Here is a 13917-nt window from a genome sequence, read left to right on the forward strand (position 1 = left end):
GTGCAAAACTACAGGCTGTTGTACAAAAACACAATGCCAAGTACAGGAAACTGAGTTATGGCTATCGTGAGAGTCTTAAATCTCAGCTCACCAGCATATGTCTCTGCCAAGGCTGCCTTGTATGGTAGCCAAGGCCCTGTTTTAAGATGAGAAAACATAACAGGGGCTCTCAGAATGGGCTGCTCAGAGGACTCGATTGCCCTGGGAGGCAATATAGGTGGCTCCATGGGGAAAGTGACCCACACTCACCTCCTGCTCAAAAAGCCCCGCCTCACAGCTTTACAGCCCCCTTCTCTCAGTCTTCCTCAACAACCAGTGGTATGCTGGAGCTGACTTACACATGCTTGGCCTGTGAGAGATGATTGTTAAATTTTCAAGCACTGTGAGAGCCACTTGGCTTCACACCATGTAGCCATGGTGGGAGCATTCACCCTCAGCACTACAAATCAGTCCCCTCCAACCACTCACCTCCCTACCAGTTGTTAAACATTTACTAGCACCCCAAGGGCCAAGAACTCTAAAGTTGAAGTACCAGGCTCCATTTTCCTCATAAGCCTTGAAGCTTTTAGGATATCTCCCCAAGATCTTTCTGTGCTTCCTCCTAGATGTTCACAAGTAACGGATGCCACCCAGACACACTAACAATGTTTGCCCCACAGACTAGGGCTCTCCTCTTATTAGCATTATCTCACTGTTCTCTGGGAAAATAAAGTTAGGTTTCGTTAGGATCTTTAAACACCCAGCAGTTATTTATAGTGGCTATTATCTTAGGATCAGGAGAAAAGCAAAAAGGGTTAGAAAGATGACTAATAGATGAAAAGAAATACTCAGCTTCCAATGCAACTTTCACTCAATCAGATGTGAAGCATTTTTTGTTTCCCTAATTGACTTTAACCTACTCCTACAGATGAATGATTCTCTGTTTCATCATAATACTTTCAAAGATACCTCTTATAACATACGACATTATACAAGGCCTCCTCTGAAACCAAAATCCAAAGCCTTAGTGAGAGTGGAGACTTGAAGAAATAATGGGAGGCATCTGGTGACACTGTCCTATAGTCCTGTGGCACATGGGGGTGCCAGCAGACCACCTTTGTGATCTTCCCGGAAAATTCCTAAATTTGTATGAAAATTTTTTAGCAAGACCCTGGGGCACTTGGTTTAAAGGAATACCAGCATCAAGATAGGTTTGCTCACGCTTAGAAACAGAAAGTAGAATGGTAGTTGCCAGGGGCAAGGTGGAGGGCAGGGAAAGGGGAGTTGTTCAATACACAGAGTTTCAGGGGTTTTTTTTGTTTTTTGTCTTGGCTGTGTTGGGTCTTCGTTGCTGCACGCAGGCTTTCTCTAGTTGCGGTGAGCGGGGGCTACTCTGTTGCAGTGCGTGGGCTTCTCATTGCGGTGGCTTCTCTTGTTGCGGAGCACAGGCTCTAGGCCTGCAGGCTTCAGTAGTTGTGGCATGTGGGCTCAGTAGTTGTGGCTCGCGAGCTCTAGAATGTAGGCTCAGTAGTTCTGGTGCATGGGCTTAGTTGCTCCGTGGCATGTGGAATCTTCCCAGTCCAGGGCTCGAACCCATGATAAATTGCACAACAATGTATATATTAACACTACTGTAGTGTACACTTAAGAATGGTTAAGGGCTTCCCTGGTGGTGCAGTGGTTGAGAGGCCGCCTGCCGATGCAGGGGACACGGGTTCGTGCCCCGGACCGGGAAGATCCCACATGCTGCGGAGCGGCTCGGCCCGTGAGCCATGGCCGCTGAGCCTGCACGTCCAGAGCCTGCGCGTCTGGAGCCTGTGCTCCGCAACAGGAGAGGCCACAACAGTGAGAGGCCTGCGTACCACAAAAAAAAAAAAAAAAAAACTTGTTATGTGTTTTTTACCAGGAAAAAAAAAAGAGAGAGATAGGTTTGCTCAGTAGGTCTAATCATATGCCTAGTAGCAGTGAGGCTGGCTCATACTAGGCCTTTGAGATGAACACTTGTGAACTGAATCAAAGGGAGTACAATTAGGACAGGGATGAGGGTCAGTGCACTAGGGTTTATGGAAGATGTGCTAACAATTTAAATGACTGAATCATACATATTTCTAAGGCATCCAGCCCCTGGGTGCCCTGGGACCCAAGGACAAGGCATAGAAACTCTGGGACTCTTCTCCACTCTTTCTGTCCTTTTCAGGTCCTGGCTTTGAGTACATTTTACAATCTGTGCCTCTCCATTTATCCAATTCCTATCCTTCCTCTTTCAAGGCCCAACTCACTTCTTCTCTCTTCCACATGGCCTTTCCTGATCATCACAACCTGCAGAGATCTTTCTCCAACAGGAACCCACAGATCCTATTGCTAGTACTGGTCAGCTATTGATAATAAATTGCCTTAAGCCATCTTTTCCACTTACTCCATCCTTTGAGAACAAAGGCCCTTTATCATACCTCTGTATCCCTCAAATGCCTGGCTCAATCTAAAGCACAAAGCACTAAATGCTAAAATACTGATAGCTGAATGAAGGCTGAAGAAAGTAAAAGTGGGCCATTTACTTGTTTTCCAATGGGATATTTCAATGGCACAAAATTGGTCATGAGTGTGACTGAAAGCTTAAGGAATCAGGTGCTCAGGGAAGGTTTTGACTTGAATCCTAAATTGCCACTAGGTACTCTAGATATTCAGGGCTCTAGAGAATCCTCTGTAAAGTTCTGCTATGAATCCCTCTTTTGCCTATAAGGAAGTTAGAGCTGATATAAATCAATGTCATAGCATTTGCAAACCAAAACAAATAGTGAATAGTCTAAAAGGTGCTTAAGATCCTCAGTGGGCATTTTCAAAGGTCTGATGGCTTTCAGGGTAAGGAAAGTATGAGGTACTATTCAAGACACCTAAGCCAGTGATTCTTTAAAAAAAAATTGTGTGTTGAAGGGGTCAAAGGCTGACTGAGACTTTTAAGAAAGATGGACCCTCTTCAAGAAAAAAAAAAAGACATATGCATAATTTTACACAATTTCAGTGTGCAGTAATTTTCTTAAGCCTATTCTTGGACTTCGGGTTAAAAACCTGTGAGCTAGTATTCCAAAAAATTTCATGACAGATCTCTTGAGTGTAGACCCAATTCTAGTAGGATGCAGCCAGTAATAAAAAAGTATTTTTCCTAATTTGAAAAGCAGGAATAAAGGACAGGGAGTATATAAGAGTTTAGGGTAGGACAGGATAGGGAGGAGAACCCACTGAAGAGCTCTTCTATTTTAACATACTTATCTGCAGGGAGCACTGCATCATCAAGACAGTATATCCTCAAAGCATCCAAACCCAAGATTTAGTCTGGGGTCTAGAGTTTCTCTTAAATACCTTCCTTCCGCATTTATTTAGTAGAAACAAAAGGGTCATTGGGATTTATCTATGAAAATGCCACAGGTTGTGTGACTCAGCTATCCTCGGGAGAGAATAAAAATCAGGGTGCGTGTCACTGGTAGGGATAGGGGCATAACAAATGATTCTACCAGCTAGGGACAGATGCTTACCAACAAGCCGTACTGAGAAGAGAAAGGAGCTAAATCTCAGCTGAGGGTGGGCAAGGGGCCTGAAGGTCAATTTTTATAAGATGTACTAAAGACAAGGAAACCTAGTAGGGAATAAACTGGGAGTAGTTTCACAGTTCTTGGAAAAGCAAGTTGTACCTTCTCCATAAACTTTATTCATAAAGATACGTGAAATACAAAAAGCGGTCAAAGTGTCCTTACCAAACACCATATACAAAAATTAATTCAAAATAGGTCAAAGACCTAAATGTCAGAGCTAAAACTATACAACTCTTAGAAGAAAACATAGGGGAAAAGTTTCATGACACTGGATTTAGCAATGATGACACCAGAAGTACAGGCAACCAAAGAACAGACAAACAGGACTTCATCAAAATTGAAAACTTGTTCATCAAGGGACACTGTCAACATAGTAAAAAGGCAACCCACAGAATGGGAGAAAATATTTGCAAATCACATGTGTCTGATGAAGGATAAATATCTAGAATATATAAAGAATTCCTAAAACTCAACAACAAAAATCCAAACAACCCAATTAAAAAATGGGCAAGGGGCTTGAAGAGACATTTCTCCAAAGAAGATAAATGAATGGCCAATAAACACATAAAAAGATGCTCAACATTAATAATGATTAGGGAAATAAAAATCAGAACCATAATGAGATACTACTTCACCCCCATTAGGATGGCTATTATCGAAAAAATCAGAAAACAACCTGTGTTGACAAGGATGTGGAAAAATTGGAATGTAAAATGGTGCAGCCACTGTGGGAAACACTATGATGGCTTCTCAAAGAATTAAACATAGAATTAACTACCATTTGATCCAGCAGTCCCACCTCTGGGTATATAAACAAAAGAACTGAAAGCAGGGACTCAAAACACCAACATTCATAGCAGCATTCTTCACAATAGCCAAAAGGTGGAAACAATCCAAATGTCCATCGATGGTTAGAAGGATAAACAAAATGTGCTATACACATACAATGGAATATTATTCAGCTTTGAAAGGAATGAAATTCTGATACATGCTACAACATGGACGAAACTTGAAGACATTTTGCTAAGAGAAATAAACCATATACAAAAGGACAAATATTGTATGAGTCCACTATCTGTGAGACCCCTAGGATAGTCAGATATATAGAGACAAATAGTGGAATAGTGGTTACCAGGGGCTGGGGGTACAGGAAATGAGGAGTCATTTTTTAATGGGTTTAGGGTTTCAGCATGGACTGATGAAAAAGTTCTGGAGATGGATAGTAGTGGTGGTTGTACAACAATGTGAATGCACTTGATGCCACTGAAATGTACACTTAAAAATTATTCAAATGGTAAATTTTATGCAGATTTTACCACACACACACAAAAGGAGTCAAAATGGGCAAGCTTCACAATCAACTCCAGACAAATATGACACCTGTGTATACAAAATAAAAATGCACGCAGTTTATTACACTAGAAAATGAATGACCATTCAGTCATACTGAGGGTATTAACTGATTAAAAAGCTTTGCCCTCCATGAAGCCAATGAGAAGTAATAAAAAATGTCATCTATCTTCTGGACATCTGAAAAGAAACCCCAGTGTGAGAGATTGGGCTTTGTTTATTAAGCAACAATGGATTTACAAACATCATCTTGAAATGCCTCAAACACACACTAGAATGTGTCTCGGGGTTGCCAGAACTAAACTTCTTGCCAGAAGAAAATGGCAGCCTAGGCAGGCAGATCTAGCAAAGAGCCCTCTCTTGTCTGCTATCTTACTAAATGCTATAAATCCCAGTTAATGCCTATCCATGGTCTTTAGGTTTTACTTTAGGAGTACTTTAGGGCTTCCCTGGTGGCGCAGTGGTTGAGAGTCCGCCTGCTGATGCAGGGGACACGGGTTCGTGCCCCGGTCCAGGAAGATCTCACATGCCGCGGAGCGGCTGGGCCCATGAGCCATGTCTCTGAGCCTGCATGTCCGGAGCCTGTGCTCCACAACGGGAGAGGCCACAACAGTGAGAGGCCCGCGTACCGCAAAAAAAAAAAAAAAAAAAAAAGAAGGAGTACTTTAGAATCTACTTGGGGGTTAAGTTCCCGATTTTTTCTTTCTACTTAGTATGCTGCTAACAACTGCAGGCCCTATTTTTCTTTTTCTTTCTTTCTTTCTTTTTTTTTTTTTTTTTTTTGGCCAAGTGGCATGTGGGATCTTAGTTCTTCCACCAGGGATTGAACTCAAGCCCCCTGAATTGGAAGTGCGGAGTCTTAACCACTGCACCACCAGGCTCTATTGCATCCCAAAGCCAGTTCTTTGAGAAGCTGTGAATACACTTCACATTAGTGACATTAGCATTAATGTTCATAACTGAGGGGAGAGAAGTGCTCCAACACATGTTGGAGATTAACAAGGAGTCAAAATACTTTTAATCTGATATGCTGAGAATAAAACCAAGTGCACCCTCATGCTGTCATTTATTGCCCTTCAGAGTCAGTTAGGGAAGAGAAGCAACAACTATTTTGAGGACAGTTTTGAAAAGGGTCCCAGAATAGTTGTCACCCCTCCCCCACTACCCAAGTGAAAAGAGTTGTTAAGAGAGGCAATGAATATACAAAAACTCCATAAGAGCAAGGACTACACTTAGATTATTCACCACTGATCCCTACTACCCAGGACCACACTTTGTATACAGCAGGCATGCAATTATTTACTGACTAAGAAAATAAATCTTTGAGAGCGCTATCCCTTCCTCATTCTCAAATAGGGCTGTGTACTCTCCCAACTCTATAGAAGTCGCCTCATCTCTGGCTTGTGGACTCTTACTGAGAGTCACTTTCATCACTTCATTTAACTTTGAAAGAAGTTGGAGAAGGGTGAGGACACGTGCTTGCTAATCATCCTTTTCCAGATTGCCTCATGCGCCAGAATGGATTTTTATTATTGGTCTGTGGCTGCTACTGCTGTAGGAAGATTTCAGCCTGACCTTCCCAAGCTGCTGGGGGATGAATACTGCACGTGGCTGACTGGGAAAATGTGTCTTCCTTTTTTTTTTTTTTTTAAAGCTTTTAGACTAACCAGAGCTCACTGTGGTAAGAAAGTCACCCATTCTTTCACTATACAAAACTCAAGATGTTGAATTCTTTTGCATAAAAATGATATAATAAAACTGATCTGAACTGGTCCAACAGGGAAAAGGTAGGATCTTGAAGCACCTCACAGAGAGCAGTGGCATCAAAGTCCTATACAGGACTTAGGACTGCTCCATAGGCAGAAGAGGAAAAAAGAAAATGAAAGCCATTTATCAAAGCGGTTTAAATAAGAGGATGGATTCTCACAGCTGGCCTCACAAAAGAGAACAAATATGTCAAGGGGAATAACTGATAGACTAATTGAGTCCTATCCATCTGGCTGAGGAAAGAGCCACTGGTGGGAATACTGAGAAGCTGTCTGTTAGGCAAAAGGCTTGCTTGGTGCCTCATTTGGTGAGCGGAACAGCTTTTAGGAACACTGAACACACAATCACACAACAGCTAGCTGGCTGGCCCTGCCAGCAAGAGGCTCAGTGGCAAAAAAAGGGAGCGCAGAGCATAGGTGGTTTTTTTTTTCAGTTGGCTTGGAGCCTATATCTGGACTCTCACCTCATGAATACCCAGGCCCTCCAACTTGGGAGTAGGTGGGAAGGAAGGAAGATTGTGTGAATACATGTCTCATTTTGTATTTTTAAAAACAGGACTCAAGAGTCTCATTCTGAAACATCAAGTTTAATACCATGCCACGCTAAAGCCCCATCTGTAATTTTATATAATGCAGGGCCGAGTACAGGCATTTTGGGAGAAGAGGAAATCAGGCCAGACTCAAGGAAAACAAACACACAACACTATCTGCATCTCCAACTTGGTCCATACCACAGAAAAACCTGCTCCAAAATAACTGCTCAAGGCAAATTAGAACTCAATTACTAAGGAAAATCTGCCCCAAGGAGGGCTCATGTTTTAAGGAGCCAAACAGCATCAAATTAAGCTGAACTCAGGGTTTTTCTAATTGGCAGTTTCAACCATTGCTAAGTTTTCATTTCTTATTTTCAAAAGTCAAAATGACTCTCTGCCTAAAATTAAAAGAAGAAATGCCATATCACCTACTCTAAAATAACAATTCAAAATTTCACCTACATATCTTCTACATAATTAAGCAAACCCTTCATATGCCACAAAAACAGAAGCCATCATTCTATTTAAAGTACTATCAACAAATCCCTTACTAATTCCTCTTAGCAGCCTAGCTCTTGCCACTCCCATTAGAAGCTCAGTCATAGAACCCCTCTGCCATCAGAGAGGGCTTGATGCTAGCCATGAACTAGGGTCACTATGAGGAAAGTAGTGGCTTACCTGCTCCTCCGACAGTTGGGATATGTGATTCACAGCAGCGTAGGATTCAATTTTGGGGTTAAAGTGGTTGATGATGGCTCTGAAACAAAGAATTAACATTAATATAGCACCAGATGGAATAAGAGGATAAATGAGTTAAAAACAAGTATCAACTACCTTCTGGTTTAAAGTATGAGAGCATGGGAGTAATTGTCAGAGAGTAACTGTCCTCTTAGGAACATGAGGTCACACGGGGTGAACTGATTACTTTAAAATGGGAAGGGTTTAATAATTTATTAGACAGAGAACAGAATCAAGCATCTCTGCTCTGCAAATGAACTAGGGAAAAACCTCACAACCAAACAAAAAACAAAACCAAGCATCCTTTAGACAAGAAACAGGACCCGGGGGGCTGTCCACTAGGGGGCCCTGGTGTTTCAGTCAGAAAGAAAAGTAGTAGTTTGCTCTGCTCTTACTTGGGAGAACAGGGCATTCAGTAACACATAGGCTAAATACAGTCTCCGAAGAAGCTAAGCTTTATCAAAGTCTACGACCAATCATCATATTTGTTAGTTAATATTTCAAACCAAAATTTTATTTCCAGCCATTCAAACCAAAATCTGAGCGTTGTTTTCAAACACTCCCTTCTCCACCACTCTGTCACATTCAAGGTCACCAAGTCTTATCAAATCTACCTTTTAAAAACCTCTGAAATCTGAAATAAATTTTCCTGAAACAAATGTCTTAGTATAGGTCTTTGTCATTTCTTGTCCGGTACAGCAGAAAAAGCACAGGTTTTAGACCAGAGGTTAGCATGGGTCCATAGTGATATAAAAGTGATTAAAGAAATGTGGAGAACAGACAAATATTTCTAACAGAACAATTTCAAATAACATGTGTAGATACTCTCCTCCTTAGGAGGTGGAGTTTAATTCCCATTCCCACTGAAAGTAGGCTAGACTTATTTCCAAAGAAGAGTAGCGAAAGGGAAAAATAGTATCTTGACAGTAAAGAATCCTAGCGAATACTACCTTAACCAAGCGATGAAGGTGAATATCACCAGTGATGTCATGTGGCTGTCATGTAACGCCTGGTATGATCTGATGAGAAGGGCACTTCGCCTCTGTTATATACTTTCAAAAATCCATAATCTCAGAATCTAATCGTGAGAAAAACATCAGACAAACCCACACTGGGGTACATTCTACAGAATACCTAGCCAGTACTCCTCGAGACTGTTAAGGTCATGAAAAACAAAACTTGAGAAACTGTCACAGACCAGAGACCACTGGGGAGACAAGACAACTAAATGCAATGTGATAACTCTGAATTGGATCCTGGAACAGAAAGAGGACATTAATGGATAAACTGGTGAAACCCACATAAAATATGAAGTTTAGTTAATAGCAATAGATCAATGCCCATTTCTTAGTGTTGATAAATGTTCCATGGTAATGTAAGATGGGGGAAACTAGGCTGAGGGGCATACAGAAACTCTATGCGTTATCTTTGCACTTTTTCTGTAATTCTAAAATTATTCCAAAATAAACAGTTTATTAAAATGTGTATGTCTGGATAGCATAATAGAAATCAATATGTTCTTTTAATATAACTTACTGATAGTAAAGGATTATAAAACCATTTAATCTAATATAAGTATAAGCCAGAAACTTCAAAAAAAAAAACCCACTATGGTTTGGAATCCTAGTTTGACCACTTGTTTTCCTGAACGATTTTGGGAAGCTGTATGTCTCACCAGAGGAAAAAAACGGGAATAATAATATCTACTTTAGCAGTTAGCACAGTATCTAGGAAGGGTACATTGTAGGCATACAATAAATGTTTGTTGAAAGAGTGAACTAAACCTTAAGAGGATTCTTGCAATATTTATATAACAAAGCAATGTCAAATATCTAGCACAACGCCTGGCACAAGCTGGTGCTCAATAAATATTCAATGAATGAACAAATCAAATAGGACAGACATGGGTCAGAAGCAAGAGGCAAGTTTTGCTAACTTATTTTTCTAGAGGCTAGGACGAAAGGTAGAGATGTTATCTGCAAGTTAAGGTTGTGGGGCTTGGTCTAAATCCCAAATATCCATTGTGACCAAGTGGGGTGTCAAATATTTTTCTCATTCAGAAGGCAACGTTTGGGGGTATTGGCAAGGATGACAACAGTCCAGGAGCAGAAAAGAAAACCAGGAGGCTAAACCCAATGAGAAGATGGGAGGGCAGGTTTAGGGAACTAAGAAACCCACCAAACCTAGCAGCAGTACTAACTTAGTTAACCCAGTGTAGAGTCTGGGTCATAGGGTCCAGCATGCAAAAGTGATGGGATTGAGGAAAGGAAATACAATAGACAAATCAATCTACAATTAGATCTCAGTTATTTTGGAAAACAGAATCTGCATTCTGTAAATACATCTATTTCATGCTTTTGTAGGTTTTTTTTTTTTAAGTTTCCTTTAAATTTCTTAGTAAAAAAAATTTTTTGAAAAAAATCCTGACTTGGACTTCCCTGGTGGTGCAGTGGTTAAGAATCTGCCTCCCAATGCAGGGGACACAGGTTCGATCCCTGGTCTGGGAAGATCCCACATGCTGCGGAGCAACTAAGCCCGTATGCCACAACTACCGAGCCTGCGTGCCAAAACTACTAAAGACCACGTGCCTAGAGCCCGTGCTCTAGGGGAAGCCTAGAGCAACAAGAGAAGCCATTGCAATGAGAAGCCCGTGCACCGCAGCAAAGAGTAGCCCCCGCTCACCACAACCAGAGAAAGCCCGCACCCAGCAACGAAGACCCAAGCAGCCAAATACATAAATAAATAAATTAAATTAAATTATATATATAAAAAAATCTTGACTTGACTGAACTAGGGTTTTTTTGTTTTGTTTTGGTTTGCCTAGGTTTGGAAAACAGAGAACTCCAAAAAACCCTAATGTCTGTCTGGGCGGGATGGTAGCAGCCACTGGGGCCCAGCTAGCAATCCAGAGAAGCTGGTGAAATTTGGACAATTAAATAATCCCTGGGAATGGAACAGATGGGGATGCTGTAATTCTATTCCCTTTCTATCTGAGGAATTTTCTTGCCAAGAAATAAAGCAAGGAAGCAAGAAAAGAGAGAGAAAGGAAAAAGAAAAAGAGGGAAGAAAGAAAGAGGGGGGCAGGCGCTCAGAGCAAGAAAAGGAGGAGAGAGGAAATGGGGGAGAGAAAGAAAAAAATTGGAAGGTACTATCTTCAAAAAGTACACTTATTGGGACTCCCCTGGTGGTGCAGTGGTTAAGAATCTGCCTGCCAATGCAGGGGACATGGGTTCGAGCCCTGGTCTGGGAAGATCCCACCTGCCGCGGAGCAACTAAGCCCGTGCACCACAACTACTGAGCCTGCACACCCTAGAGCCCGTGCTCCACAACAAGAGAAGCCACCACAGTGAGAAGCCCATGCACCGCAATGAAGAGTCCCTGCTCACCGCAACTAGAGAATGCCCGCGTGCAGCAACGAAGACCCAACACAGCCAAAAATAAATAAAGTTAAAAAAAGACTCTTTAAAAAAAAATAAAAGTACACTTATTTCCTTCCCTTCTCACCATTATACCTGCCAAGTGTCAGTTGGGTCTGTGGATGCCCTGTGCTTGATATTGCAGGGCATATATGCTAATATTGTTTGGGCAAACTTATCCTGAGGGTATGACAGATTTGCCAGTCTGAGAATTTATATTTGGAATGAAGATAAAATCATCTTCCAACCCGCCCTGTGACATTCTCGTCCCAGAGCTTCAGATCTCAGCAAGTGATGGAAGGTCTCCCACCAGGCAAGTTAAGGGACTGTTTAGAAACCTGAGAGAGGTGGAACACTGTACATCCAGTTAGTAATTTCTAATTCAGTACCCACAAAGGATACAGAGTATACATCCCTGCTTTACTTTTCTTGCTGTTTATTTGGGATTGTTATCTGTAAAATCTGAGTAATAATCTGATCTTCTGAAGATAGCAGGTACAGGGCACTAGGCCTAAGAGGTAAGAAAAATAGACTGACACTGGCTGTTCTCCCTCCATGCTCTTTAGCAGGGTATTTCAGAGAGGGTTTGGAAGCTTCCTATTAAAGTTCTCAGGACTTCATACTGTTGAAATGGAAATATGTTCTGAGACAGCAAAGAGATGACAAAACACCAAAACCAGGCTAAGTCAGCCCACACTGAGTGACACATACCTTTGCAGTGACTGAAATACTTAGTTTCTCCTTCACCAGGAAGTTTGGAGGCTACCAGCGTTCACCTGGGTTGTGATTTCACATTTCCCCACCTGGCCACGGTCCCAGAATTAAACTTATGCCTGACTAGCTCTCAGTAGGAGAAAGATGAAATACCAGATTTATGGATGAAGGAGGAATCTCTCTTTTTTCATTAGGCTTTCCTTCCCACTGATATCACCTTAAAAAAGATTTACTAGCATCTCTTCCGAACATCTGGGAGAAGGGGGAGGGGTCTACTAAGAGATTCTAAAGTAGCTCTCTCATTTTCACTGATCAACACCTGACAGGTACCAACTGTCCAGTGCTAAAGTCTAAAACTTGAGGTTCCAGAGAAGAAATAGCAATTTTTTTCTATCAGAAGATGAATGAAGAGGGGTGGGATAGGGAGGGTGGGAGGAGATGTAAGAGGGAAGGGATATGGGGATATATGTATACCTATAGCTGATTCACTTTGTTATACAGCAGAAACTAACACACCATTGTAAAGCAATTATACTCCAATAAAGATGTTAAAAACAAAAAAATAAATAAAAAGAAGATGAATGATCAAAGTATGAGTTCAAGTCCCTCCCTACCCATTCCATCCAAAAAGGGCAGGTTCAGAGAAGGTAAATACTGCACGAAGGACACAAGTTCCTTGCCCCTGACTAGCCTGGTAGAAAACGAAGGTCAGTAAGGAAAGAAGGTAACTGAAGAGACCAGGGAGAAGAGTCTTGCAGGAGCAGGAAGCTAGGACAGGCTTAATCAGGGCATCTTCACTAGGTCTGTACTGAATTGTTATGGACAATATCTGCCCCCACCCCACCAATTCATACACTGAAGCACTAACCTCTGACATAATTATACTTGGAGAGAGAGTCTTCATGGAAGTAACTAATGTTAAATGAGGTCATAAGGGTGGGGCACTGAACCAACAGAATTAGTGTCCTTAAAAGAAGGGATAAAAAAAAGAGATAAAAATAAATAAAAATAAAAATAATAAAAATTTTAAAAAAAGAAGGGATAACAGAGAACTTGCTTGATCTCTCTCCACCATGTGAGGACACAGCCAGAAGGCAGCTGTCTGCAAGCCAGGAAGAGAGTCCTCACCAGAAACTGACCCTGCTGGATCTTGATCTGGGACTTCTAGCCTCCAGAACTGTGAGAAAATAAATTTATATTTTTTAAGCTGCCTAGTCTGTGGTATTTTGTTATGGCAGCTGAGAAGACAAATACGTGGATATTCTACTCTCCGCAGAGACCCTGGCATTTGGGCAAAGCAGGCCCCAAGCCAGAGTCAGTCTTAGCAAAGTAGTAAAGTGGATAAAGTCAGCTTCTCATGCTGCTGGTGACTTCCTCTCTTTATATCCTTTACATTTCAGGTAATTGTATCCTTCTCTTCTAGAAGGGGATCATTTTGAGGGTCCTATGCCACAAAGTTCCAATCACAAGTGCCACAAATGTAGCCACATGGGTTATCAGCAGCAGGGTTTGTAGCACCATACACGGCAAAGAAAGAGATGTGCATTTTCCCTTTATTTTCTTCTTCTTTTTTTTTTTTTTTTTGGCCACACTGCAAAACTTGTGGGATCTTAGTTCCCCAACCAGGGATCAAACCTGGGCCCTCGGCAGTGAGAGCAGAGTCCTAACCACTGGACCACCAGAGAATTCCCTGTTTGCATTTTGAGATTGTTTTTTATCTAATATCAGCCCTTCAGGTATTTAAACAAAACCTAGCTTTGCCAAAGGAAAGCTTTCATGCTAAGAAGTATTTTGGAAAAGGGGACTTGAAAGGAGAGGAGGAGTAGGGAAGAAG

The 13917-nt window shown here is 41.6% G+C and overlaps 1 protein-coding gene across 5 annotated transcripts in view; it reads right to left on the reverse strand.

The window, feature by feature from the left end:
• Positions 1-13917, reverse strand: part of ARMH3 (armadillo like helical domain containing 3) — a 181098-nt gene that overhangs the window by 22945 nt on the left and 144236 nt on the right. For all 5 annotated transcript variants that reach the window (XM_082601457.1, XM_082601455.1, XM_082601453.1 and 2 more), the window contains exon 24: positions 7894-7972. In XM_082601457.1, the coding sequence (XP_082457583.1) occupies positions 7894-7972 (79 nt within the window). The remainder of the gene's footprint in view (positions 1-7893; positions 7973-13917) is intronic.

The sequence above is a fragment of the Mesoplodon mirus genome (genome assembly GCF_964341445.2).
Source record: "Mesoplodon mirus genome assembly, chromosome: 2".
NCBI classification, from domain to species: domain Eukaryota; kingdom Metazoa; phylum Chordata; class Mammalia; order Artiodactyla; family Ziphiidae; genus Mesoplodon; species Mesoplodon mirus.